At 56.2% G+C, this 27,158-nt stretch overlaps 14 protein-coding genes across 15 annotated transcripts, besides 22 other annotated features; 4 read left to right on the top strand and 10 right to left on the bottom strand.

Annotated features, from left to right (window-relative positions):
• Positions 1-50: 50 nt before the first annotated feature.
• EKO05_0001412 (4-hydroxy-2-oxoheptanedioate aldolase) lies at positions 51-1,121 on the bottom strand (the record flags this gene model as incomplete). The annotated part of the gene is made up of 4 exons (XM_038937480.2): positions 51-622; positions 761-853; positions 908-995; positions 1,047-1,121. 4 exons carry the CDS (start codon positions 1,119-1,121, stop codon positions 51-53), a joined length of 828 nt encoding a protein of 275 aa, XP_038802168.2.
• A 366-nt stretch (positions 1,122-1,487) lies between these two features.
• Positions 1,488-1,707, bottom strand: EKO05_0001411 (uncharacterized protein; the record flags this gene model as incomplete). The annotated part of the gene is made up of 2 exons (XM_038937202.2): positions 1,488-1,601; positions 1,654-1,707. The coding sequence occupies 2 exons, from the start codon at positions 1,705-1,707 to the stop codon at positions 1,488-1,490; spliced, it is 168 nt and encodes a 55-aa protein (XP_038802167.2).
• Positions 1,708-2,100: 393 nt separating this feature from the next.
• Positions 2,101-3,159, top strand: EKO05_0001410 (uncharacterized protein; the record flags this gene model as incomplete). Its single annotated transcript, XM_038937443.1, has 3 exons — positions 2,101-2,206; positions 2,266-2,794; positions 2,847-3,159. 3 exons carry the CDS (start codon positions 2,101-2,103, stop codon positions 3,157-3,159), a joined length of 948 nt encoding a protein of 315 aa, XP_038802166.1.
• Positions 3,160-3,333: 174 nt separating this feature from the next.
• EKO05_0001409 (uncharacterized protein) lies at positions 3,334-4,137 on the bottom strand (the record flags this gene model as incomplete). The annotated part of the gene is made up of 2 exons (XM_038937536.1): positions 3,334-3,423; positions 3,484-4,137. The coding sequence occupies 2 exons, from the start codon at positions 4,135-4,137 to the stop codon at positions 3,334-3,336; spliced, it is 744 nt and encodes a 247-aa protein (XP_038802165.1).
• A 706-nt stretch (positions 4,138-4,843) lies between these two features.
• Positions 4,844-6,810, bottom strand: EKO05_0001408 (uncharacterized protein; the record flags this gene model as incomplete). Its single annotated transcript, XM_038937485.1, has 3 exons — positions 4,844-6,354; positions 6,400-6,599; positions 6,749-6,810. The coding sequence occupies 3 exons, from the start codon at positions 6,808-6,810 to the stop codon at positions 4,844-4,846; spliced, it is 1,773 nt and encodes a 590-aa protein (XP_038802164.1).
• An 812-nt stretch (positions 6,811-7,622) lies between these two features.
• EKO05_0001407 (Arp2/3 complex subunit, actin nucleation center) lies at positions 7,623-9,161 on the top strand (the record flags this gene model as incomplete). The annotated part of the gene is made up of 5 exons (XM_038937639.1): positions 7,623-7,657; positions 7,719-7,741; positions 7,796-8,070; positions 8,121-8,207; positions 8,259-9,161. 5 exons carry the CDS (start codon positions 7,623-7,625, stop codon positions 9,159-9,161), a joined length of 1,323 nt encoding a protein of 440 aa, XP_038802163.1.
• Positions 9,162-9,450: 289 nt separating this feature from the next.
• Positions 9,451-11,208, bottom strand: EKO05_0001406 (tRNA (uracil(54)-C(5))-methyltransferase; the record flags this gene model as incomplete). Its single annotated transcript, XM_038944969.1, has 1 exon — positions 9,451-11,208. The coding sequence occupies one exon, from the start codon at positions 11,206-11,208 to the stop codon at positions 9,451-9,453; it is 1,758 nt and encodes a 585-aa protein (XP_038802162.1).
• Positions 9,508-9,541: a tandem repeat.
• A 79-nt stretch (positions 11,209-11,287) lies between the features above and the next one.
• Positions 11,288-12,956, top strand: EKO05_0001405 (28S ribosomal protein S5, mitochondrial; the record flags this gene model as incomplete). Its single annotated transcript, XM_038937110.1, has 2 exons — positions 11,288-12,638; positions 12,736-12,956. 2 exons carry the CDS (start codon positions 11,288-11,290, stop codon positions 12,954-12,956), a joined length of 1,572 nt encoding a protein of 523 aa, XP_038802161.1.
• Positions 11,499-11,531: a tandem repeat.
• Positions 12,680-12,714: a tandem repeat.
• A 210-nt stretch (positions 12,957-13,166) lies between the features above and the next one.
• Positions 13,167-13,201: a tandem repeat.
• An 11-nt stretch (positions 13,202-13,212) lies between these two features.
• Positions 13,213-13,770, bottom strand: EKO05_0001404 (uncharacterized protein; the record flags this gene model as incomplete). The annotated part of the gene is made up of 2 exons (XM_038937439.1): positions 13,213-13,419; positions 13,621-13,770. 2 exons carry the CDS (start codon positions 13,768-13,770, stop codon positions 13,213-13,215), a joined length of 357 nt encoding a protein of 118 aa, XP_038802160.1.
• Positions 13,452-13,534: a tandem repeat.
• Positions 13,770-13,814: a tandem repeat.
• Positions 13,815-13,819: 5 nt separating this feature from the next.
• Positions 13,820-13,862: a tandem repeat.
• Positions 13,863-13,886: 24 nt separating this feature from the next.
• Positions 13,887-13,922: a tandem repeat.
• Positions 13,922-13,950: a tandem repeat.
• Positions 13,951-14,097: 147 nt separating this feature from the next.
• Positions 14,098-14,124: a tandem repeat.
• A 64-nt stretch (positions 14,125-14,188) lies between these two features.
• Positions 14,189-14,226: a tandem repeat.
• A 198-nt stretch (positions 14,227-14,424) lies between these two features.
• Positions 14,425-14,456: a tandem repeat.
• Positions 14,457-14,675: 219 nt separating this feature from the next.
• EKO05_0001403 (serine/threonine protein kinase, AGC) lies at positions 14,676-16,738 on the bottom strand (the record flags this gene model as incomplete). 2 transcript variants are annotated; one of them, XM_059635666.1, is made up of 5 exons in its annotated part: positions 14,676-15,066; positions 15,115-15,499; positions 15,552-15,851; positions 15,907-16,350; positions 16,402-16,738. In XM_059635666.1, 5 exons carry the CDS (start codon positions 16,736-16,738, stop codon positions 14,676-14,678), a joined length of 1,857 nt encoding a protein of 618 aa, XP_059491649.1. The 2 variants fall into 2 exon arrangements, with proteins under 2 accessions (XP_059491649.1, XP_038802159.2); XM_038937545.2 differs by having other exon boundaries at positions 15,907-16,738.
• A 135-nt stretch (positions 16,739-16,873) lies between these two features.
• Positions 16,874-16,884: a tandem repeat.
• Positions 16,885-16,910: a tandem repeat.
• Positions 16,911-17,004: 94 nt separating this feature from the next.
• Positions 17,005-17,066: a tandem repeat.
• Positions 17,067-17,166: 100 nt separating this feature from the next.
• Positions 17,167-17,195: a tandem repeat.
• Positions 17,196-17,213: 18 nt separating this feature from the next.
• Positions 17,214-17,249: a tandem repeat.
• A 265-nt stretch (positions 17,250-17,514) lies between these two features.
• Positions 17,515-17,591: a tandem repeat.
• A 128-nt stretch (positions 17,592-17,719) lies between these two features.
• Positions 17,720-17,759: a tandem repeat.
• A 99-nt stretch (positions 17,760-17,858) lies between these two features.
• Positions 17,859-17,894: a tandem repeat.
• Positions 17,895-17,932: 38 nt separating this feature from the next.
• Positions 17,933-17,973: a tandem repeat.
• A 265-nt stretch (positions 17,974-18,238) lies between these two features.
• Positions 18,239-19,256: a mobile genetic element.
• On the bottom strand, positions 18,603-21,179 carry EKO05_0001402 (meiotic recombination; the record flags this gene model as incomplete). Its single annotated transcript, XM_059635665.1, has 1 exon — positions 18,603-21,179. The coding sequence occupies one exon, from the start codon at positions 21,177-21,179 to the stop codon at positions 18,603-18,605; it is 2,577 nt and encodes an 858-aa protein (XP_059491648.1).
• A 1,437-nt stretch (positions 21,180-22,616) lies between these two features.
• EKO05_0001401 (meiotic recombination) lies at positions 22,617-24,993 on the bottom strand (the record flags this gene model as incomplete). The annotated part of the gene is made up of 4 exons (XM_059635664.1): positions 22,617-22,691; positions 22,746-23,629; positions 23,676-24,911; positions 24,963-24,993. The coding sequence occupies 4 exons, from the start codon at positions 24,991-24,993 to the stop codon at positions 22,617-22,619; spliced, it is 2,226 nt and encodes a 741-aa protein (XP_059491647.1).
• A 261-nt stretch (positions 24,994-25,254) lies between these two features.
• EKO05_0001400 (mitochondrial ribosomal small subunit component) lies at positions 25,255-25,710 on the top strand (the record flags this gene model as incomplete). The annotated part of the gene is made up of 4 exons (XM_038937587.1): positions 25,255-25,297; positions 25,350-25,365; positions 25,415-25,594; positions 25,668-25,710. 4 exons carry the CDS (start codon positions 25,255-25,257, stop codon positions 25,708-25,710), a joined length of 282 nt encoding a protein of 93 aa, XP_038802157.1.
• A 225-nt stretch (positions 25,711-25,935) lies between these two features.
• EKO05_0001399 (uncharacterized protein) lies at positions 25,936-26,650 on the bottom strand (the record flags this gene model as incomplete). The annotated part of the gene is made up of 2 exons (XM_038937245.1): positions 25,936-26,346; positions 26,399-26,650. The coding sequence occupies 2 exons, from the start codon at positions 26,648-26,650 to the stop codon at positions 25,936-25,938; spliced, it is 663 nt and encodes a 220-aa protein (XP_038802156.1).
• Between the last annotated feature and the right edge of the window lie 508 nt (positions 26,651-27,158).

Genomic DNA, 27,158 nt, shown 5'->3' with positions numbered 1-27,158 from the left:
TATTGACTGTCGTACAATGTGGAATGGACAGACCTCGATCATGCACGTCCTTACCGTCCATCGTAACCCTTCACACGACCGTTGTCATCTCCGGTGGCTTCGCCCTTAGCTGTCTTGACTGCACCTGCGAACGCCGCAGTGATGGCAGGGAAGTCAGTGCATACGCTGATAAAATCGAAGCCCCTCTGTGCGTAACCTTGCGCCTGCTGACCATCCGCACAGTAGATGCCCACCTTTTTGCCCTCTGAATGAGCTGCCTCTTTGATGAGCTCGATGGCATCCTTCAGCTCTTGGTGCATTTCACCCAGAATCGGTCGTCCGATATTGTTGCCCAAGTCGAAAGGGCCGATGAGCAGACAGTCAACGCCAGGTATCGCGGCAATCTCCTTGACGGACTCTAGGGCTGACTTTGTTTCGATCTGAACGATCGTTTGAATTGAGGAGTTGGCGTTCTGAAGGTACTCCGTGAGCGCCTCACCAGTAAAGGCATGAGGTGAGAAAGGCGACCCGAAACCTCTGTGTCCTTCGGGTGGGAACTTTGCTGATGCAACAAGCCGTTTAGCGTCATCTACAGTGTAGATCAAAGGAACAACAATGCCATGCGCGCCAGCATCAAGGGCTCCTGTGATAGCATCAGCTGGTTCTTGAATAGGGACGTGATATATGCGCCAGTATTGCCAGCAACCAACCGCTGTCAATTTCATGGTGTAGAAGTACCTTGCGGACGGGCTGACATATCAAGCTAAGAGACATCACTTACGCTTGACCATCCAGGCTTCGTTGGCGGGTATGCGAACAATGGGACTGACGCCTTCGCGTGCTATGGCGATAACGGCTTCGTGCATCTCTCCATCTTGTGGCTGTCAGTTGTTTGGCTTTTTTTTTTTTTTTGACTGGGTACGCCTACCATCAATGTTGCCATGTTCGCAGTCAACACAAACCCAATCAACACCTGAACGGGCGATTGCTCGAGAGTGGTTTGTCCCAGGTAGCATCTACGTGACCATTAGCACCCTCAGTATCAACTGCGGCACTGTTCGCCTAACCTGCCATCCTCCGAATGCAGGACCTCCCCTCTTGAAAGACTTGTAGATGGTGCTTGCTTCTTGAAGGGTGTTCATGTTTCTGGTGTTAGAAGATGATCGGAGATGCGTAATTGTGGGTGTGATATTAAGTTTGATTGCTCTTGTGGCTGTTCTTGAGCAGAGATTCCTTCTTAAAGAAAGAGCCATCTTCATGCTTCGGAGGTACAACCACCCCTCCGCTGATGGAGCTTACCCCACTCCCACCGCGCTAGCAACAGCATCACCCCGAGGCTTATGCAGGTCGTTGCGGGGTGTGGTCCGAGACCGTATAGTGACTTTTATGCCGACCAAACGCTACAATGTCTGCTCACGAGGATAATTGAAGCATTTGGTTGAGAATGTCAAGATGAACACCCCCATCCGAGGCGCACACGCTCGATCTGAGCCACTGAATATGCTGATCTACGATCGCTCGGCTTCGTCCATCAGCTTGGTCACCTCTTCTTCCTTAAATCGATGCATGAGCTTCAATGATGAAGTCGTTGTTTCGGGAGCACTTGCTTTGTCGATGTGGATCTGTAAGACCACTCAGGTACTCGACAATCAAAGTACATTAACAGTAGCTTACCACCGGGGTATCAAACTCGTATACTTCTTTCCACCTCTCTTGACCTGGCTCCATGACGTTGATCTCCTGATATTGAAGCGGCCTGGTCTTGTTCACGTTCTGCACCACAGCCTTGGCAGTATCACAGAGCCCACACGGACTCCGGGTGAAAAAGGTAACTCGACAGTCGAGCAGACGAGACGTTGCACGGAACATAGGGAAATGATGCAGCAGGCAACAGGAATCACTGTTCAGATATTCAGAAGGAAGTACGGAAGAGGAAAGCCGCAGCAGCTTCACCGCCAAACTCAGCTCCTTATCGATAAGCGACTATGACATGTGCGGCAGCCAACGGCGGGCTTCCAGAATGTTCCGAGTTTGAACATTAAATCTGGAGAACAAACCAACGCACGCAGTGACGGAAGCACTCGCAAAACCACTCGTTGACTCCACACACGCTCCCTAGTCATGGCGAAAAAGTGCGTTCACAAAGGCTGCGGAAAGACTTACGAGAATGAAGAGGAGGAATGCGTGTACCACCCCGGTCCACCAGTCTTTCACGAGGGGCAGAAGGGTGTGTACCATGGGTCTGAAGCTGCCAGTTTGGAAGTGTGAGCTAACCTGCGCCCGTAGGCTGGAAATGCTGCAAGCCACGCGTTTTGACCTTTGACGAATTCCTCGCGATCGAGCCTTGCACCAAGGGAACCCACTCAGACGTGGACGACACACCCGTGCCTGAGAAGGTCGAAACACCTGATGTCCCCAATGGCACGTCCGTCAACCTTGGGTCGCTATCAGAATCTCTGCCAGCGCCTGCACCTCGTCTTCCCGCTGCCCAGGCTACGCCGCGAACGGCCACTCCTGCTCCACAACCAGAGTCTGAGGACGATGATCCAAATGCGACACTGAAAGAGGGCATGGTCTGCAAGAGGAAGGGATGTGGAGAGACCTTCAAGGGTGGTGACAGGGAGGGTGAGAAGTGCGTGCATCACCCTGGTGTGCCCATCTTTCACGAAGGAAGTAAAGGGTATAGCTGCTGTAAGCGGAGAGTGCTGGAATTCGACCAGTTCATGAACATGGAAGGCTGCAAAACAAAGGACAGGCATCTGTTTGTGGGCAAGGCGAAGAAGGAGGGCGAGGAGGAGAAGGTCGACACTGTTCGGTAGGTCAACACTCTCAGCATAAGCTGCAGCCTTGCACTAACAGTCCAACAGACACGATTTCTACCAGACCGCAGTCACCGTCACCGCCTCTCTCTACCTGAAGAAGATCGACAAAGCCAACGCCATTGTCGACTTCCAGCCTGACCACGTCAACCTCGACCTCCGCACGTCTGACAGCAAACGCTACCACACCAAGTTCCCATTGTTCGCGGGCATCAAGCCAGAAGACAGCAAGTTTCGAGTCCTGGGTACGAAGCTGGAGATGACTCTAGCCAAGGCAGACAGTACAAGCTGGCCAGTATTGCGAAGTGACGACAGGTTGACTGGTGAGATGATCCAGGTTGGCAGGGCGGGAAGGGCATAAGATGGCAACCTGTGCCACATGACGAGACGAATTACGAAGTTAGACAAAAGATCAATCAATCAATAAAACGAATACGCGCTAGATACAGGATCTTATTAATGTCTTTGGGCTGGTAGCGATTTGACCATCCCTCCTTATTCTCAGCATGATGGTATGCGATGATGTCAACACGCCTTACCATTTCTCTACCGCAGGCCTGGTATCCAGCTCCCAAGTGAAGTTCGTTACAGGCTGTGTGTGCAGATACCAGTAGTCGTTTGCAATCTGTTAAGCATCGTTAGCAAATATTTGTACGCGCGGCTTCATCAAGAGCCAAAAACTCACCCCATCAGAGCTCAGCTTCGCCTCGGGTCCCAAATCCTTCAACCACTCCTTTGTCCTCGGAATATCAATCACTCCATCGATAATCGCGTGCGCAACATGCAAACCCTGGGGTCCAAACTCCTTGGCCAGACTCTGGCTCAACGCCCTGAGCGCCCACTTGCCCGTCGAGAAACTCGCCAGCTGCGCGCTGCTCTTCACCGACGCAGTAGCCCCCGTGAAGATCAGACTAGGTGGGTGCTCAGATCCAAGCTCTTTCCCTTTAAGCAGCAAGGGCAAGAATGTCTGGCTGAACAGAACTCCGCCCAGAGCGCTGACGTTGAAACTCTGCTCGAACACAGAGGCGTCGGTTTCGAGGAACGGCTTGCGCAGGAAGCCGCCGGAGGCGTTGAAGATGGCTGCCGCGGCGCCCACGTCATTGCCAAACTCTTGCTTGATCTTGTCAAGAGCGCTTTTGAGTGAGTCTTGAGAAGATACGTCGGTGGATACACCGATTGCCTTGCCGCCGCTCTTGTTGATCTCATCGGCCAGCGACTCAAAGTTCTCTGGCTTCCGCGCGAGCAGCACGACAGGGTAGGTTTTGGCAAACTTGCGAGCGACGGAAGCGCCAGTCCCGGCGCCGACGCCAGCGACGATGGCGATGAGTTTGGAGGCCATTATTTTGTTGTTGTGGTGGTTTGGATTTGCTCAGCTATAGAACGAACTTGAGGAGGAAGAGAAGATGGTGTGGTAGCACTATTTGAAAAGACTTGTATTTATGTGAATGCTTTGTAACTGAAAGGGTGTTTAGTAATTGCAGTGTTGTAATCCCAATGCTGAAGCTCGCCATTGTACACAAGACGTGCATATGCGGAGTACCGACATGAGCCGAGTGACGCAATTGATAATTAGTAAGCCTGTGGTGTGCAGCGGCGGCTCCAGAAGCAGCAGTGTCAAAGCTGAGATCTTATCCTTGGTCGTCTCGGCTTCATCAGCGTGGGCGTGGAGGTCGTTAAGAGTGTATTTGGGTCCCCTCTCACGCAAACACTTGATAAAAATGTTCAGATTCTCACGACCATGACGTCTACTACTATTGCGAATGCTTCTAGTCTTTCATTGATTTCTACGGTCTCAGCATTAGAAATATCATCGAAATGCTTCTCGTAGAGCAGAGGAAACTCCAGGGTATGAATTCAGGACTAAAGTACAAAGAAGACAGACGCTATGCATAGGGTATAGAACTGAAACGCTTATGGAGTGTGTCAGAACTCGATATGCGGACTTTGGGACTGAAGATCGTACGATAGGAACTGACGTGCAAGGAACGCAGTACCACGCTTGCCGACATGTGCCTGCCACCTTAGAAGCGTGGGTTGACACCGGGCTACCCAAATTGTCGCTGGCGGGGAGTGACTTTGGTCCTCTTGCGAGTCTTGTATGACATGAGACGACCGCCTTGAGCTATCTGTCCGTTGCCGTTGCTGCGAGACATGGTGCACTTGGGTACATCGTCATCTGATGACATGGAAGCCAGGGCAAACGAGTCGGTGTTGTGACCGTAGAACAGCATAATTCCAGTGCGCATCTTCTTCACTCCCAAGATACCAATGGCTCCGGCTGAGTTGCTGTTCTTGACGCTGGAGTGGCCCATGAACTCGTTCTCGATCATCGATCTGAGAGCCTCGTCCTCAGTCACTTCAGCATATTCGCCGCCCCTGCTCTTCTTTACGCTTTGGTACAATCGCTCCGCGCATGTTGTTGCTGCCATTGTAGTTGCCATGTGCTCGCCTGTACCGCTGGTAACAGTCGCGACAGAGACCTGTTCATCATCATCAGGGTCGAGCGGAACTACAGCAGCGCCGACACCGACAAGGGCTGCAGGTCCCACGCGACCGCGATACTTCATGCCGATGCCTCCAGATGATGCACCGCAGGCGATGCGGCCCCAGCTGTCTATGGCGATAGCGCCAACGGTGTCTGTGATGTGGTCCGGCTTGTCCGACTCTGACAGGGGATCGCTCTTCTGAACATCGCTCGTAGTGCTCTTGATGTTGGTCGGCACACCCTCGACAAGTGGAATGTCATGATGGTTGTTGTTCACTGTGCTGGTCGAAGAGGTAGCAGGCTGAGATGCATTGATGGTTTTTGTACTTTCAGCCGAGTCGGACTCCTCACCTGAGCAGTCACCCCAGATCTTACGAGCTGAGGAACCGTTTGTCAACCTACGAGGCACATCCTCCATCTCCGCATCTTCAAGAAGCTGATCAGAGGAAGTAGTCCGAGCAGCTTTGAACTGGCTGAGTGTAGGCACTTTCTGCGTGCTGTTGACGAAAGCGCTTCGGGAAGACTCAATCACTGCTGCGGAGCCAAAATCGCCAGGCCCAGGAGATGAGATTGGTAAATCAGGCGTCTGTATACGGTCGTCGCTAAGCCATGAGCCAGAAGAAGGTCCGGATAGCGCTGCTGGTTCAGAAGGTGTACTTGAAGCATTCTCAGTTGAGTAGCAGAGCGACTCGTCAGACGGTTCGGGCGATGGTGACTGCAGCAAAGAAGGATAGCCTCGCAACAAGTCGGTCGTGTGTCTTTGTCGCATCTGTCTGTGCTCATTTTCATCCTCTGGTGCGATGTCGGCTCGCAGTCTATAACATGACGGGTGTTGGCCAGCTTTTTTTGCCTTCCGTTCAGCAGATCTAAGATCGGCTCTCCATCGAAGCCAGCGCTCCTTTGCAGCTGGCGAGATGAGGGCATCGTGGGGAAGAACAGGCATGCCTAGCTCCGCCGCGAATTCAGTCGCTCCCTGGGCGCACAAAAGATTCGGAGGAACACGTCGAAGTGTCAACGGCTTACTGGTATGCTCGTAAACCATACGTGCTAGCGAGATCGGGTTTTTGATTTCTAGAACGGTCAGTAAGCAACGAGCAGGTCTTGCACAGTACGTACGAGCCACAGCGCCTACAGCGCCACTGCGTCCAAAGTGATCGACGACCGACGCGTCGCACTCTACCACTCCATCCATGGCCAAGTTGCTTCCGTAGCCGGCGTTGGTAATCTCACGATCTTCGAGCAATTTGATGGCAGCCTCTACGGCATCTATCGCAGAGCCGCCGTTCTTCATGATGCACATGGCAATTGCAGCAGCACTACAGACCGGTCAGCACGCTCTCTATACATCTTCTCCTCCCAGCAGCAAATTCCATGGATACACCTACTCGTTGCATGCCTCTAGATGTATTCTCTCGTTTTGGTGGCTGTGATAACCAGCGCCTGCATGAACATATATGGCACATACTTCTTCGGCAGGCGGACTACGCGTTGCTTTTCGAACAAGTTGCTCAGCAGGGTAGGCACCATCGTAGTGGCGAGTGGAGGCCGACATGTCCTTGGGGGGAAACAGGTGTCGACAGCAGCTCAAGAATCGCGAACCCAGACTTCGAAGGACGAAGCGCTGTCTTGGGGCGTTGCACAAGCGTGTGGCAGTGTACTGGAACGATACAGACCCCGCTTGATCAGTGAGTTTGTCGCAATCTTCTGGATGGCGAGGGAGCTAACGATCAGGACTGGTGTAGACGACAGTCAAGTGCTCATTGGAGACTGAGATAGGTCGAGTCAGAGAAGTACGTAGGTGAGAGGTAAGTGACGCTGAGAATGAGAAGCGGGAAACAATAGGAATGAATGAAAGTGTTGTCCGCGATAATGAGGAAACTCCACCGTGTGGGCGGTGTGGTAATGAGCGGATGGGCTCGGTGAGCGCTGGTGGTCAGTGAGAGAAATCAATGGCAAGGCCGCGTTGGCAGTGCAAACAGGCAGCTCCTTCCACTTGAGCTGCTCAGGTCATGCGGCGACCGAGCACAAACATCTCTGATTGTGCCAACAGATGCAAATCACAGCACTGACTTGGATTGACGGGAGAAGGAACGAGCAGCTAGCTCGAGCAGGAGTTTCTAAAGAGCTTCCCCGCCATCTTGTTCGTCCGCCCCGCCCCGCCCTTGGCGCGCATCAGCGGTGCCTGGTTCAACCACGACACGCCATCCACTCCGCCATCCCAACGCTGGCCGCCCACTTTGCGACGATACAGCCTCGCATCCTCTTTGTGCATACGAGCCATTGCCCGCGGGCACACTTATACCAGCCTCAGCTTGTGAGCGTACCGCCCAACAACAAAGATGGCGTCCCAAACCCCTGCCGTTGTCATGGACAAGTAAGCTCCTAGCTGCCTGTGGGCCCTTGCATAGCGATTGAGTACTGACGGACGCCTACAGCGGTACGGGATACTCAAAGCTCGGTATGAGACACTTCGCCAGAACTTGATGCAACTTGTAGTAACAGCATGCTTCAGGTTTCGCCGGCAACGACTCCCCCTCCTTCGTCTTCCCCACCGCCATAGCCACACGAGGACCAACAGGCGGCGGCGGTAGCTCCGGCTCTGGCCGCCCAGCAGTTGCGAACAAGCCCTCTTTCTTGACCGGCGGTGCTGGCCCCAGCGGCCACCTGTCCGGGAAACGCGGCACTGAGGACCTGGACTTCTACATTGGCGACGAAGCTCTCTCCGCTGCAGGAGGCTCCGGCTATGGCATCAACTACCCGATCAGGCACGGCCAGATTGACAACTGGGTATGTAGAGCTGAGCATGTAGGAAACAGTGCTGTGCTAATGAATGGCAGGACCTCATGGAGCGCTTCTGGTCCAACTCGATATTCAAGTACCTCAGAGTTGAGCCCGAGGACCACCACTTCCTCCTGACTGAGCCTGTGAGCTAAACTGCAGCACTGAACGATATGAGATGAGCTAATCTGAGGCAGCCACTGAACCCTCCGGAGAACCGCGAAGCTACCGCCGAGATCATGTTCGAGTCGTTCAACGTCGCCGGTCTGTACATCGCTGTACAGGCTGTGCTTGCCCTCGCCGCCTCCTGGACCAGCTCGAAGGTCCAAGACCGATCGCTCACCGGTACTGTTATCGACTCGGGTGCTGGAGTTACCCACGTTATCCCCGTCGCCGAAGGCTACGTCATTGGCTCTTCGATCAAGAGTGTGCCTATCGCTGGTCGCGACATCACCCAGTTTGTGCAGTCCCTTCTGCGAGAGCGTGGCGAGCCAGACTCGTCTCTTGCGACCGCCGAGCGCATCAAGGAGGAGTACTGCTACGTTTGCCCGGACATTGTCAAGGAGTTTGCGCGCTACGACCGCGAGTCGGACGACAGGTTCAAGCAGCACACGGTCACGTACGCAAATGGCAAGACGACTACCGTCGATGTTGGATACGAACGCTTCTTGGCGCCTGAGATTTTCTTCAACCCTGAGATCTACTCTTCCGATTTCCTCACGCCTCTCCCCACGATTGTCGATAACGTCATCCAGACCTCGCCCATCGACGTGCGAAGAGGACTGTACAAGAACATTGTACTGTCTGGTGGTTCGACGCTGTACAAGGACTTTGGTCGCCGTCTACAGCGCGACATCAGGCACTTGGTTGACGCGCGCATCAAGGCATCCGAGGCACGCAGTGGAGGCGCCAAGAGCGGCGGTCTGGATGTACAGGTCATTACGCACAAGAGGCAAAGACACGGCCCATGGTTCGGAGGCAGTTTGCTCGGTCAGACGCCCGAGTTTAGGAGTTACTGTCACACCAAGGCAGAGTACGATGAGATTGGCCCCAGCATTGTCCGACGATTTGCGCTGCTGGGCGGACCGGGCAGCACCTAGATGTGCGGGAGAGGAAGCCAAGGTGCAGATGGAGGCGGGGCTTGTTGAGCGTGGTTGCGAAGACAGCGAAAATCCAAGACTATCAAGCCAGATGATGACACGACTTTTCGTGTTGAGATGAAGTGCTTACCGTACTGTTCACTTGAGGTTGCCTCTAGCCACGGCCAGCCAGGGATGCTCAAGTCGTTGCAGCAGCGGATTGGATTTTCTTGACGCTTCAGGTGCGACTCAAATTATAACAGACCGATAGATGGTATCGTACCACTGCACCTGTGTGCCACCCGCGCCCTTAGGCTTTTACACTTTCCTCTGCCTCCGCCTCTCTCTTCTTCTTCTTCTTCTTCTTCTCCTCCTCCTCCTCCTCCTCCTCCTCCACCTCCACCCCAGCCTTCCTCCTCAACACGGCCACACCCTCGACATGCCCCGTCTGCGGAAAGAAGTCAAACCCCCTCACACTCTCAAGTTCATAGCACCCCTGGCCCGTCCCAGACCCGCCGTCGACGCCCGCCATGCCGCCCACCAGGACGCCCACGTCGCGCGCCTGCGTGTGCACGTTGCAGCTGACGTAGACGACGCGCGCAGGGCCGTACTGCACCAGCTGGCGCAAGAACGACTCGTCGCAGCCTTTGCGCGGGGGGTCGAGCATGACGACCGTTTCGGCCGCGGGGGTCGTGATGGAGGCGAAGAGTTTGGAGGCGTCGGCGGCGAGGAAGCGCGCTTGTTGCGGTGACAGGCCGTTGAGCGCGGCGTTTTCGGTCGCCGAGGTGATGCTGCTGCTGCTTACGTCGATGCCGAGTGAGGATTCGAAGAGGCTTGAGAGCGTGATGGTGAAGAGGCCTGAGCCTGAGTAGGCGTCGATTAGGTAGCGGATTTTGTGGGTGGGGTCCTTGGGCAGGATGTGCTCGCGGATGTATTGCGTAAAGGGGGGCAGGATGGAGTTGTTGTTCTGGAAGAAGGAGCCCGCTGGGTTGACGAATTGGAAATCGTCGATGTACTCTGTGGTGCGGGCATTGGGGTTTGTGACGCACGTCTTGCGGTGTATGTGCGGTCCTCGGTCCTCGTCTACAGTGTCTGGGTCTTCTTTCTCTACGCTCGGATCGTACTGGTCCTTGGGTATGCGTTGCGTGTTCTCGCGGAGCAGGATCGTGGCACCCTTGTGATAGGACGAGAGGGTGTCGACGACACGTTTGCGCTCGCGTTTGTTGCCGGCGCGCACGGCAGCAGTACCAATCGGGCAGTCTTCAATGTCCATGGTGATGCGGGTTCCTTTTTTCATGAAGCCGATGTTGGGGACTTGCTTGAACGTGCGTTTGATGCCGTTGCGGCCGTCACTGCGCCGGGAATCGGGAGGGCCGTCGAAGTGAGGCGTGAGCTTTGTGCGGTAGCCGTATTGCAGTGGTGAGCCAATCGTGTCGCCAACTGTAGGGATGAGTTGGGGCGAGAGGTTGGAAAAGTTCCTGTAGGCGCGGTCGACAATAGACCGCTTGTGCTGTAGTTGGTAGTCGTAGGGCAACATCTGGAACTGGCATCCTGAACACTGGGAAAAGTAGGGGCACTGGACGAGAGAATCATCGCGGTGCGGCGAGGGCTTGGTGACTCTGACGAGGTCGGCCATGGAGTACTTCTCCTTGTCGAAGTGCTTGAAGATCTTGGCCGTGACGGTGTCGCCAGGTGCTGTAAAGGGGATGGCGTAGACCTGGTCTGAGCCAGAACCTTGCTGGAATCCAAGACCGTCTCCGGTGGACGAGAGCTCCCGGACGGTGACTGTGATCTCACTGAACTTTTCTGGGAGGCATGTCGGGGCGTGTTTTCCGTCTCGTTCGAGGGAGAAGTTGGTGATCAGAGCAGTGACGTCCTCGAGCAAGACCTCTTCGGTGCTTCCGTTGGTCTTCAGGATCTGGCTGCCGACAGCATGGCCGTTCTTCATCCTCTTGTTCTTGAAGCGGTAGCTGCCCCGTGAGTCTTCCTCGCTCCTGCGTGGAGTCTCCAGGACCCGCTTTGCGCCATTGCTCTCGACGGGCGCTGCGGAGTCTGCGGAGGAAGCCATTGTGCAGCGTGGTGCGTGACGATGCAGGCTCCGGCTCGTGCAAAGCGTCCGCAGCGGTCGTGTGCAGGCCCGGGTGAACATGCAGAGTCTCCGAGGCGGCGACGGAAAAGGAAAAGCTGGCGACGCAGAAGGGCAAGGCGGCGGGCGGGGGTGGTTATGTCAGCCGATTTTCGCAGCGGCTCCAACTCGACGGCCGCAAGGGCAAGGGGAGGCAGAGGCATTGCAGGACACGCACACCGCGCTCGCCCGCCCACCCACGCCCACGCCCACGCCCACGCCCGACGCCCGACGCCCCTTGCCCCTTGCCCCTTGCCCCTTGCCCCCCGCCCTCTTGGCCGCGACCGCGACGGCTCCCAGCACGATGAGCGTGTGCCGGCCTGCGACAGGCCTCTTCGCACGGGCGACGTCAGCAGCAGCACCAGCAGCGACGGCGACACGGCGGGCGTTCCACTCGTCGGCGCCCCTCGGAGCGCGCAAGCGGCGGCCGCACTACGCATCGATCAAGGCGGAGGACCTCAGGCAGCTGGGCGAGCTCGCGGCGGGCGCGTACCCGCAGTACGACACGGCGGAGACGAGCCTGCTGGCCAAGCAGTACACGCCCGCGCAGATGGCCGCCATCCAGGCCGCCGAGGCCGCCATCGACCGGCGCGACCTCGTCACGCAGGCCTCGCAGCGGACGGACCCGTGGCGGCTGCCGTACGCCGACGACCTGGCCCAGCTGGACCCCGTGACGGACCACGCGGACAAGCTGAGCGCCCGCGACATCCCCGGCCGCCTGGCCGTGCGCGAGGCCAACGAGGTCGAGCGCGACGAGACCATCGCCCGCCTCGCCTCGGAGCAGCTCGCCAAGGCCTACCCGCACGGCATCCCCGAGGGCCGGCTCGACGCGGTGCAGCAGACGCAGCTGCAGGGCGCCATCGAGGCCGCCCTCACCCAGGCCGCCCTCGACCCCCGCTCCTCGTACACGAGCAAGAACCCGGCCGCGCTCGACGCCCTTGCCGACCCGCGCCACTCCATCATCGCGCCCGACCTGCCGCGCCTCGAGAACCGCATGGCCCGCCAGACGCGCCGCCTGTCGACCGAGGAGGAGGAGGACCCGCGCCAGAAGCGCCTGCTGCAGTACATGGGCTGGGACAAGCTGAAGCTGAAGAAGATCCGCACCAAGACGCTCGTCTCCCACAGCGTCACCAACCAGACGCGCATGGGCAAGATCCGCAGCATGTACTACCTGACCATCGCCGGCAACCAGGACGGCCTGCTCGGCGTCGGCGAGGGCAAGAGCGTCGAGCCCGACGAGGGCCGCAAGCAGAGCATCATGTCGGCCATCCGCAACATGAAGCCCGTGCCGCGCTACGAGAACCGCACCACCTTTGGCGATGTCGAGACCAAGGTGGGCGCCACAAAGGTCCAGCTCTTTGCCCGCCCGCCCGGTACGTTCCTCCCAAACACTGTCCCCTCTGCCCAGTACCACGCATCCGTGCATCCGTGCATCCGTGCATCCATGCACATGGCTAACACCCCCTCCAGGCTTCGGCCTCCGCACCCAGCACCTCATCTTCGAGCTCGCCCGCGCCGCCGGCCTGCAGGACCTCGCCGCCAAGACCCCGCGCTCGCGCAACAAGATGAACGTCATCAAGGCCACCTGGGAGGCTCTGACCAAGCAGCGCCTGCCCGACGAGGTTGCGCGCGCCCGCGGGAAGAAGCTGGTCGATGTGCGCAAGGTCTACTACGGCGGCAGCGTGCATTAGTGGTATCCTGCTGAGGAAGCGTTTGCACGACGGCCATGGAGTAGGACAAGTGTGGAAGAAGCCCATCAGCCGAGGCTGCTGCATGGATAAATGACGTCGAGGTGGGATGACAAGCATGTGGAAATTCTGTACATTACATTCATCGAAACCTTTTCTGCATCTTCGTATCCGGGGTATCATCTCACTCCTCTACCTCCTCTACACTCCAGTCCCTTCCCCTTCCCTTCCCCTTCCCCTTCCCCTTCACCCCCACACCCTATTCCCACCCCTCACTCCCCCCCTCCCGCGCACCATCCTCCTGTTGCTGCTGTCCCCCATCCTGAATCTGCTGATTGAGCACAATGCTATACACGCTAGCCTTGAGCAGCGTAAACACCAGACTCGTCTTCCGCTCCAGCCCCCTCAGGCCATCTAGAATCGCCGCGCTGGGCTGCTCGCTGAGCGACGCGAGGAGGGCGGCCATCTATTCCAGCACAGGGTCTGTTAGCTTGGTTGTGTGTTGTATTGTGTTGTGTTGTTGCTTGTTGTCGATTGTGTGTATTGTGTTGTATTGTGTTGTGTCGTATCGTATTGAATTGCTGATGGTGTGTAATGCGCTGCAACGGAGCGAAGAAGAAGAGCGGGTGTAAAAGGTGCAAAAGACAGACAGCAAGGAGAGACGAACCGAGTTCATGTTCGCCAGCAACCGCGCATACTCGTCCAGAACCTCCTGCTCCAGCGGCGTCAGGCTCTCTTCGTCGCCAAAGGGCTCGCCGGCGTGTACCCCCGTCGTTGTCGTCGACGAGGCGTGTAGCGCGTGTGGTGCGTCTGCCATGATCTTGCTCTTGCTCTTGCTCTTTTCTTCTCTTCTCTTTTCTTTCCCTCTCTTTCCCTCTTTCCCTCTTTCCCTCTTTCCCTCTTTCCCTCCCTCACTTCGGTATATATATAAAAGCCTCGATGCACTTCACTTCGCTTCGCTTCGCTGCGTATCGTACCGCAAGGTATGGTATGGTATCAGCAGAGAGGACCGCGAGGCCAAGGAATCCACGTGTAAAATCTCCTCTTAGCAGCGTTCAATTCCAAACTCCTCGGCCGCAAGGAGTCGAAGAGGGTAGGAACGTGGGAGTGAGCGGTGAGTTGTTTACGGTGGAGTTCAGAGCGCGTGGTGTGGTGTGGTGTGGTGTGGTGTTTGACGTTTAACACACCCACCCACCACCTCGGGCAGCGCGGGGAAGACGCGACTTCCGATTGCTTCGGCTGCACGTCACGTCTCGGCTTGGCTCGGCTTGGCATCAGAACCGCACTCTCTCTGTCCATGCAATCTTTCCATAAATAACGCACTCAACATGGTCAATGATGAAGCTACAGTTACTAACTTTTAATAAACACAACACACCTAACAGGAATTCAAATCGTTGCACTTCTGCTGTTGCTATGCTGTCTCTTGCGCACAATCCTCCCTGGATGCGCGTCGAATCAGGCCTCGACCAACAATAACGCTCTCAATAATCATAACAATAAACGCCGAAGAATTTTACGCGACGCTTCATAGCCCTGTTCTGCATACAGAGCCCGAAGCCAATGTTTCAACAAACGCCGTTGCCGTGCAAAAACCCAATGTCTATCAGCCGTGGTCAAGGAGTGGAGCTGAGAGCAACGCATCAAAACGCCTCCCATATCGACATGTACAAAGTAAAAGACCAGCCCCTCGCTTGCAAAACGCTAGCCCGGCTTGCAGTACTACCGCGAGCCCGAGTTCTGCTGTGCGAGGTGGACTTGGTCCGTCGACCCATGGTGGTCATCGCCGTCGTGGTGCAGCGTAACGCTGTTGAATTCCTCAAAGGGATCCGCAATCTCGCCCATGGGTGTGGCGAGGCCAGAGTCCAGCGGCACACCCTTGACCTTGGACACGCCAATGTCCACGCTTTGGCTCTCCTTGACGTTCCTGAAGTTGGGTGTCTCGATTCCGTGGCCCTGGTGAGGAATAATGGGAGGTTTCGAGTGGCGCAACAGTGCCCATGATGTGGTGCGGAAGAAGGGTGCAGTCTTGATGTCAGAGGCACCAGCACGAGACCCCAGTCGTCGCGTCTCGTCCTTGATCAGGAGCTTGCGAATGAGTGACTTGCAGAGGCTGCTTGTTGTTAGTGGCTGCGAGAGTGACAGATGACCAGCTACTTACTTGGACACGGGTGGTGCACCCGAGCCTTCGGGGAACGGCACCTCGTCCCTCAGGATGTTGGCGAAAGTCGCGTTCCGGTTCTTGCCCTTGAAAGGCGTTGTGCCGTAGAGCATCTCGTAGATCAGAATGCCGAGTGTCCACCAATCGACGGCACTCGTGTGTCCACAGCCCTTGATCACTTCAGGAGCAATGTACTCCTCGGTGCCCACAAACGAGTTTGTACGGAAGTTGTTAATACACGACTTCGTATCTATCGTTGGTAGGTTGCTCGACGAAGTGCCGTTGCGGCCGCTAAGAATCATGGTTGGGCGGCCGCCGGGCTCAGACTGCTTCGACAGGTCGAAATCGGATAACATGATGTGGCCGGACTGGTGCAGGAGAATGTCTGGGAGGGGGGTTAGCTTGAATGAGCCAGTGTAGCAAGGCAGCCAACGTACTCTCTGGCTTCAGGTCGCGATAGATGAAGCCCATCAGATGCAGGTACTCGAGTGCAGCCGTGACTTCAGCTGCGTAGAAACGCGCCGCGTCCTCGTCCACGCACTTGTTCGGTCGGGTCTGGAGGGCTCGGAAGAATTCGCCGCCGCTGCAGTATTCCATGCAGAGATAGAGGTGGTCTTCTGACTGGAAGGAGTGGTATAGGGTAACAATAAAGGGGTGGTTGCTGGTAGCCAGTATTTCCTGCTCGGCCAGGGCACGCTTGATCTTGTTGCGCTTGATCATCTCCTTCTTGCTCAGCACTGCAGTCTGTTAGTCCATACTCTGACACGTCGCTGCGGGCCGTGTGAGGCGTACCTTTCATGGCATATAGCCTGCTCGACTTCTTCTCCCGCACCAGGTACACCTTGCCGACGTCGCCCTTGCCGATCAGCTTGATCTTGTCGAAGCTGCCGGGACCGACTTCTACGTTGCGGACTTTGATCGAGTTGGAGCTGTATGTTCTCCGGAAGGCGACCGACTGGCGAATCTGACCGGGGGTGGGTATGCCCTTGGACGTGTCCATGGGCGAGAGATGGTCGGTATCGGGCTGGTGCGTCTCTACCATGCTGAGGGTGGAAGAGTTGGGGTGGAGCAGGACGGGCTGCTTGGCGAGCTCGGCGGTCTGCGGGCGTTCAGCGGACTTGCCCGACGAGAAGAGGCCCTGCGCATTGGGAGCGGAGGCTACCCTTCGCAGCTTCCTGGCCAGCTCCTCTTTTCCGGCGGCGGTGGCCTGGTCGTTTGCTCCGCTGGCGGCATCTACTTTGGTGGTTGGTACGCCAGGCGTGTCTGGTGGAGTGGACGGTACGCTACCTGCATTGTGGTGGCGGATGGCGGGGGGGCCCTGGTGCTGGAAGTAGGGGTTGGCGTGGGCGGTGGGGGAGACGGCGTCGTCGAGCGGGTTGCCCTCGCTCGTGACGGTGGTGGAGCGGTTGCGCGAAATGTGCGGCAGGAAGCGGGAATGGCGCGAGCCCGACTTGTCTGGCTTGGGGGTGGGGGTGCCATTGGCCTCGTCCGAGTGCTTGCGGGTGTCGATGCTGCTGTTGATGCGGAAGAAGTTCTTGATGCGCTGCGAGACCTGGCCGTCCTTTGCGGTGGCGGGCTTGTTGGTGGACAGCGGGTTGCCGGAGAAGGCGCGCTTCTCCGTCATGGTGGAGTGGGTGGACGAGTGCGAAGAGCTGAAGAGCTGCGTCATAGCCGGGGGGGTGCGAGGTGCAGCAACAACGGGGGAGTGCAGCGTTGCGGGCCCGTGGTGGAGAGAGTGATGCAGGTGCCGTGAGGGCGGCGTGGTGCCGAGTGTCGTGTGTGTCGTGAGTGTCGTGGGTGGGTCAGTGGTCAGTGGGCCATGGCCAGCGTGGGTGAGGTCGATATCAGGGCTCGCCGGGGCGTCGGTGGCTGCAACGCAGCGAGCGGAGCGTGCGTGTGCGTGTGCGTGTGCGTGTGCGTGTGCCTTTGCCTGTGCCTGTGCCTGTGCGTGTATTGCGGCCGCACTCGAAAGAATGTCGCTCACCGGGGGGGTGGGGGAGCACAGTACGCAGGCAGGAGGGGAGGAATGCGGAGTGCGGACGAGAGCAGGATGCAGCAGCAGCAGCAGCAGCAGCAGCAGCTCAGACTCGTTCGCGTGTTCACGGTCTCGATCACGGTTACGGTCACGTTCCCGGCGGGACTGAGGACACGGCAGGGTGAAGCAGTGCTCACTACCTATACCATGTACGTGTGCAGCGCCGGTGCTAGGCCTGCCAGGTCTGGGCGAGAGGGCAGCGGCGAATGGTACGACGGACGGAAAGAGAAGCGGGCCTCTGGAACCAGCACCGCTCGACACGACCAGCGGAGAAACCACAGCGACGCGGACAGACGGCGTGGATGCCGTGGATGCCGTGGATGCCTTCTGGCACTGGCATGGCACTGGCCATCATTTCGACACGCTGCCGTGCTTGCCTACTTGCCTGCGTGCCTGCGTGCCTGCTTGCCTGCTTGCCCGCTTGCCCGCTTGCCCGCTTGCCCCTATGTTGCAGACCCCAGACATGCTGTATTTCCAGCTGTATTTCCAGCTGTATTTCCAAGCAAAGCACCGCACGCGCACTGACTGCTGGCTGTCGCGCTCGCGGCAAGCAATTGTCCCTTCTCACTTATCCGCCATCCGCTATCCGCCATCCGCCATCCGCCATCCGTGCCTCGCCAACGCCTGCTCCCCCACCAGGACAACCAACCTCGATTTATCAGCAGTACGAGCGAGCACACCACAGCACGCAAACGTCATCGTGCCTGCCCCTCTCGCCTCTCGCCCCTCGCCTCTCGCCTCTCGCTTTCTGTCCGTCTTGCTCATGTTGCATCCCTAACCTCACCTTGCCCTTGCCCTTGCCCTTGCCCTTGCCCTTGCCCTTGACCACAGCATCTCCGTGTTCTGTGTCTTGCACCTTCTTGCACCGCTTCAGCTGTCTTGGCCGTGCCCATCTGGTTAGCCCCGCCCATCTGGTTAGCCCTAGCCATTCTGGGAAACGCTACGCCCCGGAACCTCCCCGTTCCCCTCTGCTAAATCGTGAACGTGCTCACCCTATCATGACAAACCAACCTCACCATCTCCCCTTTCATTCAACCAACGACTGCAATCTCCCTCATCGCTTGATTATGCTATCGAAAACGTGGGCAGTCTCTACTACGTAACCATGCCAGCTAACCATGCCAGCTAACCATACCAGCGTCAGAGTACTAAGCAAGCTGTCAAAAGAACATAACCAAAGCCAAAGCCCGACTGCAGAGCCTCGACGTGAGCTCAACTTCAATGGCCCACAACAACCCATTACCAATACTCCCATAGCCCTCTGCTGCTGTAAACCATGTACCTGCCCTCTGCCACCTCTAGCTGCAATGCTCACAGTAGCATCCATGTTCAAACGCCAAAACTCATACACACCTGTCTGCATCGAGCCCGGTCCAAGATGAATCAAATACGCGTGCTCGAGCCAAACGTCGAGAGCACGTCAAAGTCGCAACTCGCATCGCCTACTGATCTCTCAGCGTCGACCACCGTTCCTGCGCCTCTCTTCTTCGCCGTATCCCTCAATTTCAGCCTTCTCCGTCTGCTTGATGTAATCGAAGCGTTGCCTCCACTTCTCCGATCGCCTCACCTTTTCTTCCGACGACATCGTGCGAGCCTCATCCTTCTTCGAGCGCCTGAACCGGTTCGTCACCTTCTCGAGCTTCGCCTTGGCTGGAGAGTGTTCGCCAGACTTCTTGGGCGAGCTGGATGCGTTCGCCGGAGACGATGCCGCCATCTCTTGCACGGACTCAGTAGCCTTCGTTGGAGAAGAAGCCGCCTTCTGCTTGCCCTTTCCCCCAGAGCCTTTGAAGCAAGATGCGCTCGCCTCTTCAGTGTCCACAGAAGCCGGAACCCCAGTAGCTTGAGCGCAACGACTGACAGAAGAGCGGCCATCTCCGACTTTGGTCTCCATCACCAAGTCAGCCAGATCATCCATCGCGCCGTCTAGTCCTGACATCCCATGGTTAGCGAAAGGCCGAGCTGCAAGCACGTTGTTTCCGCCATATCCGCTAGGGCCGACTTCTTTGTGAACCGTGTAGAAGCGAGGCATCGCCTGAGAGTTGGAATGGCCACGGTTGGCAAGCTGGTTACCAGAGAACGGACGGCCGAGGCCGTGGGTCGACACTGGTACGTCCGAACGGGGGACAATACCTTTCTCCAGTGTCTTGCTTGCATCTTCGTTGCAACTTGGAAAAGGCGGCCCTCTGTGTTGGTATCCATTGAACTGCCTCTCCGAAAACAAGCCAGCAGGTTTGGGGTACTTGATGTCGTTGAGCTGGCGTGCATTCTGCATGCAGTCGTTGCCTGGACCGAAGGATGCTGGGGCGTTTCGAGCAGTACCTTGTGGAGCATAGACTGGTTCCCGATGAGAGCTCAAGGTCCCATGCCCCTGGCTAACACACACGTTCTCTTGACTGCTCACAAGTGCCTCGCTGCGATTGAACGTCATGCTGACGGCCGAGTCGTGAGGCGTAGATTCTGCCACGAGGCCGTGAAGCGAAGGGGTTCCCGAGTCGGCCATCTGTCGTCGCGAGTCTCGAGCAGACGCATTGCTGCATCGATTGTTCAACGAATCGGCTAGGAAAGTCAGCAGGCCCTGGATGTATCCTTGCAGCACCTCAGTGCTGTCAGGCATTCCGACGTGATCGTAGCCCGCCTGGAAACCCTCTTGGTAGGTAGACGGTATGTGCGCAACAGCTTTAGGCATGGAGAAAGGCCAGATTTCTTCTGTCGCCGCCCGCTGTTGCGAGTAGGATCGATTGAGCTTCGTGTTGCTGGACGTAGTGTGCAAATAGCTGCCCGTTTGCAGAGCATGGCTTTGTGCAGGCACGGAAGATGGGTTTGACGCCTCCTGCTTGAGAGCGGAAAGACAAGGTGGCTTTCCATATGCATCTGGCCATGATCCAATTTTCGGCGCTGGCTTGTCGTTCCTCGATCGACTCGTATTTCCCTCGTTCCAAGGACTGGCAGGCCAGCTCTTCTCTGGAGTCGCCGGAATGGCTGTGTTTTCGTCTTGATTTACCTGGGCTGCGCCGGCTGTAGGAGCCACTCGAGTGGATGAATGCTCATGAGTGTTGGTAGGAAAGAAGTCTGTCGTATCTACACTCGACAGGCTGGGCTTGTGCGACAGTGTGCGATCTCGTTGCTTCTCTGACGCCGACGCTTCTTGTTGACGCCAGGATGAGCGCTTGTTCGGCGACGGAGTAGGAGGGACAGTATCTTGAGCCGAGCCACTCTTCGGTTCGTATGTTGGGCTCTTGGGGTCCAAGATTGATGAAGCTTGCTTCTTCGACTCTTCATGAGGCGGCTTGATCTCAATAGCACGCGAGCGTCGGTTAATCGACCCAGGGGAGTGCGGGAGCGGTTTCACTGGAGGCGGAACGAACGGTGCTGGATCCACGGCTGGAAAACTTGAGAAGGAGCCGAAAGGCGGTGGAAACATCATCATCGGCGCGTATGGGTTCGTCGCAGGGAAACCGTACATGGACTGAGCCAGCGGCTGCTGGTAAGAAGGTGCAAATGATGACGACAAGGATGCTGATGCCGTCATTGCCTCAACTACTGGATCTGTCGAAGCATCGTGCTGGCTTACGATTGCCGGATTCGACCCAAGGGTTGAGATTTGCTTTCGAAGTGCGTCGAGCTCAACGATCAGGTTCCTCTTTCTCTCAATAATGCTGGCTCGCCAAGCCTCAGTCTGGTGACCAGACTGCAATACTTCAGTCTGCTCAACGGTTCGCAGCTCTTGCTTCTTAGCAGCCTGTTGGGCCTTCAGTGTTGGGAGGTCCATTCCTGCAAACGGTGTCTGAGAGCTGGCCCGTGGTGGATCAAACGAGAGCCCTGGCAGAACGCCCTGCGTTGGGAACGAAGCGTCGTCTGTAGTCAGCTTGGGTAGTGTATCGTTGGCTGCTGATGTTGTTGGGGGCAACGCAGAACCGCTGTTGACTGCTGGGAGCGCAAACATGCGATCTCCAACGACAACGACGGGCTGACCATCAACGATCTCAATCCGAGCGGAGTTGTTCGAAGAAGGCTGTGACTGTGCTGCCATGGCATTGCCAGGTGCGGCGCGCAGAGCTTGTGGGTTGTAGATATTAAAGCTGGGTCGGGTACCTAGCGGGGGAAGATCTCCAGGAACAATACGCCCACCTGCTGTCACTCGCAACCCAGGAGGACTTCCGTGTTCTTTGAGAAGCCTCTCGGCTTTGCCACGTTTAACGGAGGGTGATGGCGATGGCCGCTTGTAAGTTTCTGTAGAGACAGTCGCTGGACCAGTTTCTGGAGTGACCTCGCGAGACACTTCAGGTGCAGTTGGCTTTGGCACAAATAGGCGTAAGCTCCTGTCAGACCTGCGTCCGATCAACTGCGCAGATGCGGAGGGGCGCAAGACGTGTTCTTGCAAATGAGTTAGTGTTGTCAGACAGCACGACGTGGATGAGAAGGAAGGCTGGTTGATAAAGAGGGCGAGTTGCTTAAGCGAGAGAGACTACAATCGAGATTGGTGTGCGGAAGCAAGGATGTGGGCCAGTGAGGTGAAGGTGAGTGGTGAAAGCGGGATCGACGCTTACCTTTGATCACATCCTCGTCGGCGAACTTGTCCAACGACACAGCCGATTCCGAGACCGAGCCACGTAAGGCTAGCAGCTCTTCCACCTTGTATGCGGGAGCCATGATGGGTGGCCCTTCGCCCTGTGCGGGTGTGTCGCGGGTTGGTACGTTCAGGCGCCGATGTCAACGAGACGAACGATGTTGATTCAGACGAGCAAGATGTGGAACGGTGTGATGCAAATATCCTTATGCTCATATCAGCACCAATCTATCACTTGAGGTAGTACCCCGGAAACGTGGTGGCGACAACAACACACCTCAATGCTGATTCAAAGGGGGCGCAAAGCGAACAACAAGTGACAGCTATCCAAAAAGCCGAAGAACAGCAATGCGAAAGAAGACGGACGAGAAGATGGAAGACGAATGAGTGTGTCGAGATGATGGAGGGAAAAAGCAGGTTGCGGGAGGATATGAGACATATCCTCAAGCACCTCCCTCAAGTCGTGCTTCGCAAGAAAGGGAAGTCGAGAGTGAGCGGCGAGGGGAGGACAGATGAGAAGGATTGAGGAAGTGGTGGATGTGACTCCTTCTGAAGTAGGTGCGCGATGTAAGAAGGAGCACTGAAGGTCTGGTCTCAACACGGGTAATCGAGCATTGCTTCTCACTATTTCGTTCAGACGTTCTACAACATATGTAACTACGAGTGAAGTTTGGGGATTGGAAGCAAGATGGAAAGCAGTCGCCCTCGCGACAGTGTCAATCTATTATCAAGCTGTGTTAGAAAAAAATGGTACGTGCAGGAACATGCTTACAGAGCCATGCTCTACCAATGCAAACGCCTTCGCTATGCAGAATAGAAGCGGACCATGCAACGCCGAATTGAAGTTTGCATGTTCTTATTACGACACCAGCTCCATATCTGTCGAGGCATATGGCTGGCTCACCTCCTACGGGTGGCTCGTGCGGTTGGTACGGGCTCGAACGCGTCGTCATCATCAGATATCTCATCGTCGCTCTATAACCAGAATTATTCTCAGCACCCCACTTTCGGTTTGAAGACGTCACTTACAGGTTCAGCAGCTTTCTTTCCTCGTGACGCAGTACCCCGCGTGGGCTGGCTGCGTTGCGTGGAAGGCTGAGAAAAGCTTAATGTTGTCTGCTTGCTGGCTGCTGGTGCTCTTGTCCGCGAAGTTGCTGGTGTCTTCTTGACGGGTGACTTTGCCCTCGCTGGTGCCTTTGCAGCTGGCGCAGCCTTCTTTGTCAGAGGCTTCCTGGCAGGCTTCACAAACAGATCTTCTGCGCTCTCCTCGTCATCGTCGCTAATCATGATTGCATCGGCATCTTCGTCCTCGTCTTCCTCCTCTTCTTCTACAACCTTTCTTTTCTCGCGTGTGCCCTTGGGAGCTGGAGCAGCCTTCTTTGTCACAGCCGTCTGACGTGTGCTTCCTGCAGCCTTCGTACGACCTCGTGCAGCAAGCTTTCGTGCTGGTATGGAGCCCAAGTCATCGCCGTCTTTCTCAGCTTCATTATCTGAACGTATCAGGGCTCCAGGTTGGTCGTTCCATGGTCCGTCTTCTTCACTGTCCCATGTAAGTGGCTTCGGCTTGGTCTTAGACTTGCGAGCCTTCTTTAGTTGGCCCGAAGCGAAGAGGTCTTCTAATCGCGACCGATACTGCTCCATCTCGTCTGCGATGTCAGACTCATCGACCTCATTCGCATCCATCAGGTGCTTCAATTGATTTTTCAAGCTCTCGTTAACAAACTGTTCCATGGCGTGCTTGTCGTCCTTGTTGACAAACTGCGACACGGCGTCTCCGAACGAGTTTTGCGGCAGGATGGTCAATGATTGGGCTGTGAGGAATTCCTTGACAAGTCTGTCCACGCCAATGGTACTCAACGTGATCTCCTGCCTGATTTTCTCGTCCGGCATCTCAGCGTTATTCTTGAGCGTACCTATGTTTCAGTTAGACAGTACGAGACATCGAGAGAGTATACCTACGATTCGGAGCCTTCTTCTTGCGGTGAAACTGAACAATGTCATTTACGTTGGCGACGCGATCCATGAATCGGTTCGAGAAGCGCTGTGGGTTCTCGACGTTGAATTCACCCGGTTGAGGAGCCGTGTACTCCACACGCAGTCGTACCAGGGGTCGAGGAACTACCATCTCCTCGTTTTCGTTGCGATCGTCCTGAAGCTCAAGCCATTCACTTTTAGCTTCTTCTATGAGATCTTCAACAATCTGGTTGAGGTATTGTGTAATCTTCGCACGGTTGTCGGTCACGCGCCACAGCTCTTTCTCCTTGATCTCCCTCTCCTCCGCTAAAACGATCTCCTTCATGATGAAAGGGCGGACCGACTTCAGGCGTATGTTTTCTGTTATGAAGTCTTTCCCAGTAATGCTCAAGATAGCAACGTGCTTTGGTACAGCTTCTCCCGGCATCAGCGATGTCGCAACAGAAGAGCCTGGCTGCATCACATAAAAGCCCATTTCAGGGTTATAGCGCGGGTCGATCAGGCATTCGTGTTCGTGGCCCCAGACAACGAGGTCCATGAATTCGGGTAAAAAGTTCTCAGGCAGGTAGCTTGTTGCTGTGTGCGCATGATGATTCTGATGGACGCTCATGATGTTGAACCACTCGTCCTTCTGTGTACCGGGTTGGAAGAACTTGACATTGCCGTCCCGCCAAGTATGAAACAGTCGCTCGTCACGGACGTTGCTGAGACCGTACAGTGCAAGCTTCGTACAGCCTTTCTGAAGAAGCACTGGCTTGACTGCGATCTTGTCGACTTCTGGAGTTCGCCCAAAGTAGTTGACCAAGCCAGACGCCTGCAGCAAATCCAGCGGTGAGAACGACCCTTCGCCAGACGGATCGTCGTGATTGCCGTGAATCGCAAACACTGGTATGGCGACATTGATGTCCTCATCTTCGTAGTTCACATGATCGAAAATGCCCCCAAAGTTCTCGCTTGCGTCGCTCAGCATCTCTAGCTCGCAGGGCTTCTCCCCCAGGCAGTTCTGGCGGATCGAGCGCATGACATGGTACATGGACTTTCGTGACGGCTTATTCTCGTGGAACAGGTCTCCAGCGTGTAGGACCATGTCGACGTCATGTTCCTTGGCCAGACTCATTACTTCGTCGAAGGTCTTCCAGCTGTCGTCCTGGCGGTGCGCATCGCGTTCGTTGTATCCGACGTGGCTGTCTGTGGCGACGAGTATGCGAATGGTATCAGCGCCTGCATGGCTTGTCAGCTGCTTCGCCGTCTCCCACTGCCATAGCCACTTACCTCGCTGCGTGCCCTGCGCTCGTGGTGGCATTGTATTGGGGCGGAAGGCCCTTAGCAAGTGCCGGGCAATAAGGCAGACGTGCAAGTTACGACAATCAGTCTCAAGAGTACTTTTAGAGTCGAGTGACTGTGAGTTGCAAAGTACAGGCAGCAAATGCGTGCTGCCTGCTGCCGCTCGCGACGCGCTTCCGCCTAGGCTTTAGCTCGTCTCGCGCTCTCACGTGGGTGGCCGTGATGCAGAACGGAGAAATCGAATCGAATCGCCGACCTCTCATCACCGCAGCACATCGCAATGTTTTCCACAAGGGCGCTCTGCGCGCGATCTGTCTGGAAAGGTGGGTTGAATTGCTGTCAGAACACATGCGACAAGGCTAACGGCACATTTAGGCCCCAATATCGTCCCGTAGGCACTCTCACGGCTCCTCTCCCACTGCTTGACTAAACGTGCAAAGCCTCCCCATTGCACGAGCAAAGGCTGGTGAACGACAGGCCCCGATCAGGACGCAGGCACGCTCAGCTACCATCCTTCCAAACTTTGTCGGTCTGAAGTTCCAGATCCACAACGGCAAGAAGTACGATGATATCACAATAACGGAGGACATGGTCGGACACAAGCTTGGAGAATTTGCGCCGTACGTTCACTGAAACGCAGGTCCCCATCAGAGGACGGCGGACTCGCTTGCATGGCTAACGTTGCATGGACAGGACACGGAAGAACTTCACATACAAGCAGACCAAGAACAAGTAGAGGCTCGGCTGCATGTGCATCATAGGGGAGTTTGGGTATCATTTATGTTGATCTGGATGTACTGCTATTTGTACAAAACGAGCAGCCTCTCGTGTGGGGGCTGCGCTCCCTCGTTATCATTCTGACTTCCCATGCGCCTGTGAGACCGAACCAAACGCCAGTAATGCATGTCCTTCAGGACTCCAAAACCACGACTCCATGCCCAACTGCGATCTATTGCGCGCACTACCGGTAGAACTCACCGCGCTTGATGTTGACGCCGTACTCCCCAACAGCCATACCAAGGTCTTCCATGGTGAGCACTGTCCGCCCTTGGCTGCCACCCTGGCCTCCACCACCGTACCCCGGTCTCTGGATGCCAAGGTTGTAGTCTTTGGCTTTCGATCCACTGTCCTTGCCGCCTTGCGCAGGAGCTGCTGCACCGGGTGCTCCTGCCGCGCCGCCCAGTCCACCCATAGGGTTGTTGCTGGTAGTGTTGGACGTTCGAATGCGCGAGAACTGGTACGCGTCGGCTGCGATATCTGCGATAAACTTTTGTGTCGCAAGGGCCAGGAGACGGGCGAGGTGCTGCGACGTCTGAGGCGGAGGAGGTAGACCGGCGCGCGTCAAGTAGTAGTTAGTCACTGCATCAGGTATCTGTGACTCGTGTTAGTGTACCTCTCACCTGTTCGTGTAGGGGGCCACTCACGATGGGCGCATACTCGTCCATCTTGCCTAGGAACTCACGAAGCGTGGCGTCTTTCTTCGCGGGTATGCGTTGTTCAAACGCAGCATTGGGCTCGGGAACTCCATTCACAGTGGGTGTATCATCGTTTGCGCCGTCGAGGTTCATGGCGTCTGCTTGCGTCGCGTCATGGTTGATCTCGTTCTCGACGGACGGATCGAGGTCCTCGGTAACCTCCATCTTGGTGTCAGGTGGTTGAGACGTGCTGTCGGACATCTTGTCGCGGCTGCAATGTACAGACAGGTGGGTGACGTGGGGTGGACTGCGGAGGATGATGCGGAAGTGAGCGCGCCAAGCCCAGGTCGATCCCGAGCCAATCACCAACCTCGCTGCGCACTGCCTTCACTCTGCACACGACTTGTTTCTCTCCACCGCGAGTCGTTAGACGAAAATCCGAGCGACACTGGTACTGCTACGCCAGAACTGTGGAACCACCGGCTGATACCAAAGTCCGGTACATCAAGAGTGAGAGCTCCGGTGGGCGCACCATACACACGACAGAGCCTCACGCGGCTGCCTAATGATTGCCCGTGGTAACGCGGCCATGGACGACACCCATGACACCACTTGGCTGCATATGTGTGATATGAGATGCGCAGCTGTCCTCTTCGAAATGGAGTACATGTCACTCTGATCATGCCTGGTGGTCATAGGCTCAATATGTCAGCGTCAGGAGCCTTGCGACGGGCTTAGAGTGCTTGTCAGATTGAAAAGTGTTGTCCTG

The sequence above is a fragment of the Ascochyta rabiei genome, chromosome 2 (assembly GCF_004011695.2).
Source record: "Ascochyta rabiei chromosome 2, complete sequence".
Lineage (NCBI taxonomy): Eukaryota > Fungi > Ascomycota > Dothideomycetes > Pleosporales > Didymellaceae > Ascochyta > Ascochyta rabiei.
Note: the sequence above shows the minus strand (reverse complement) of the source record. Positions and strands in the feature narration are given on the sequence as shown.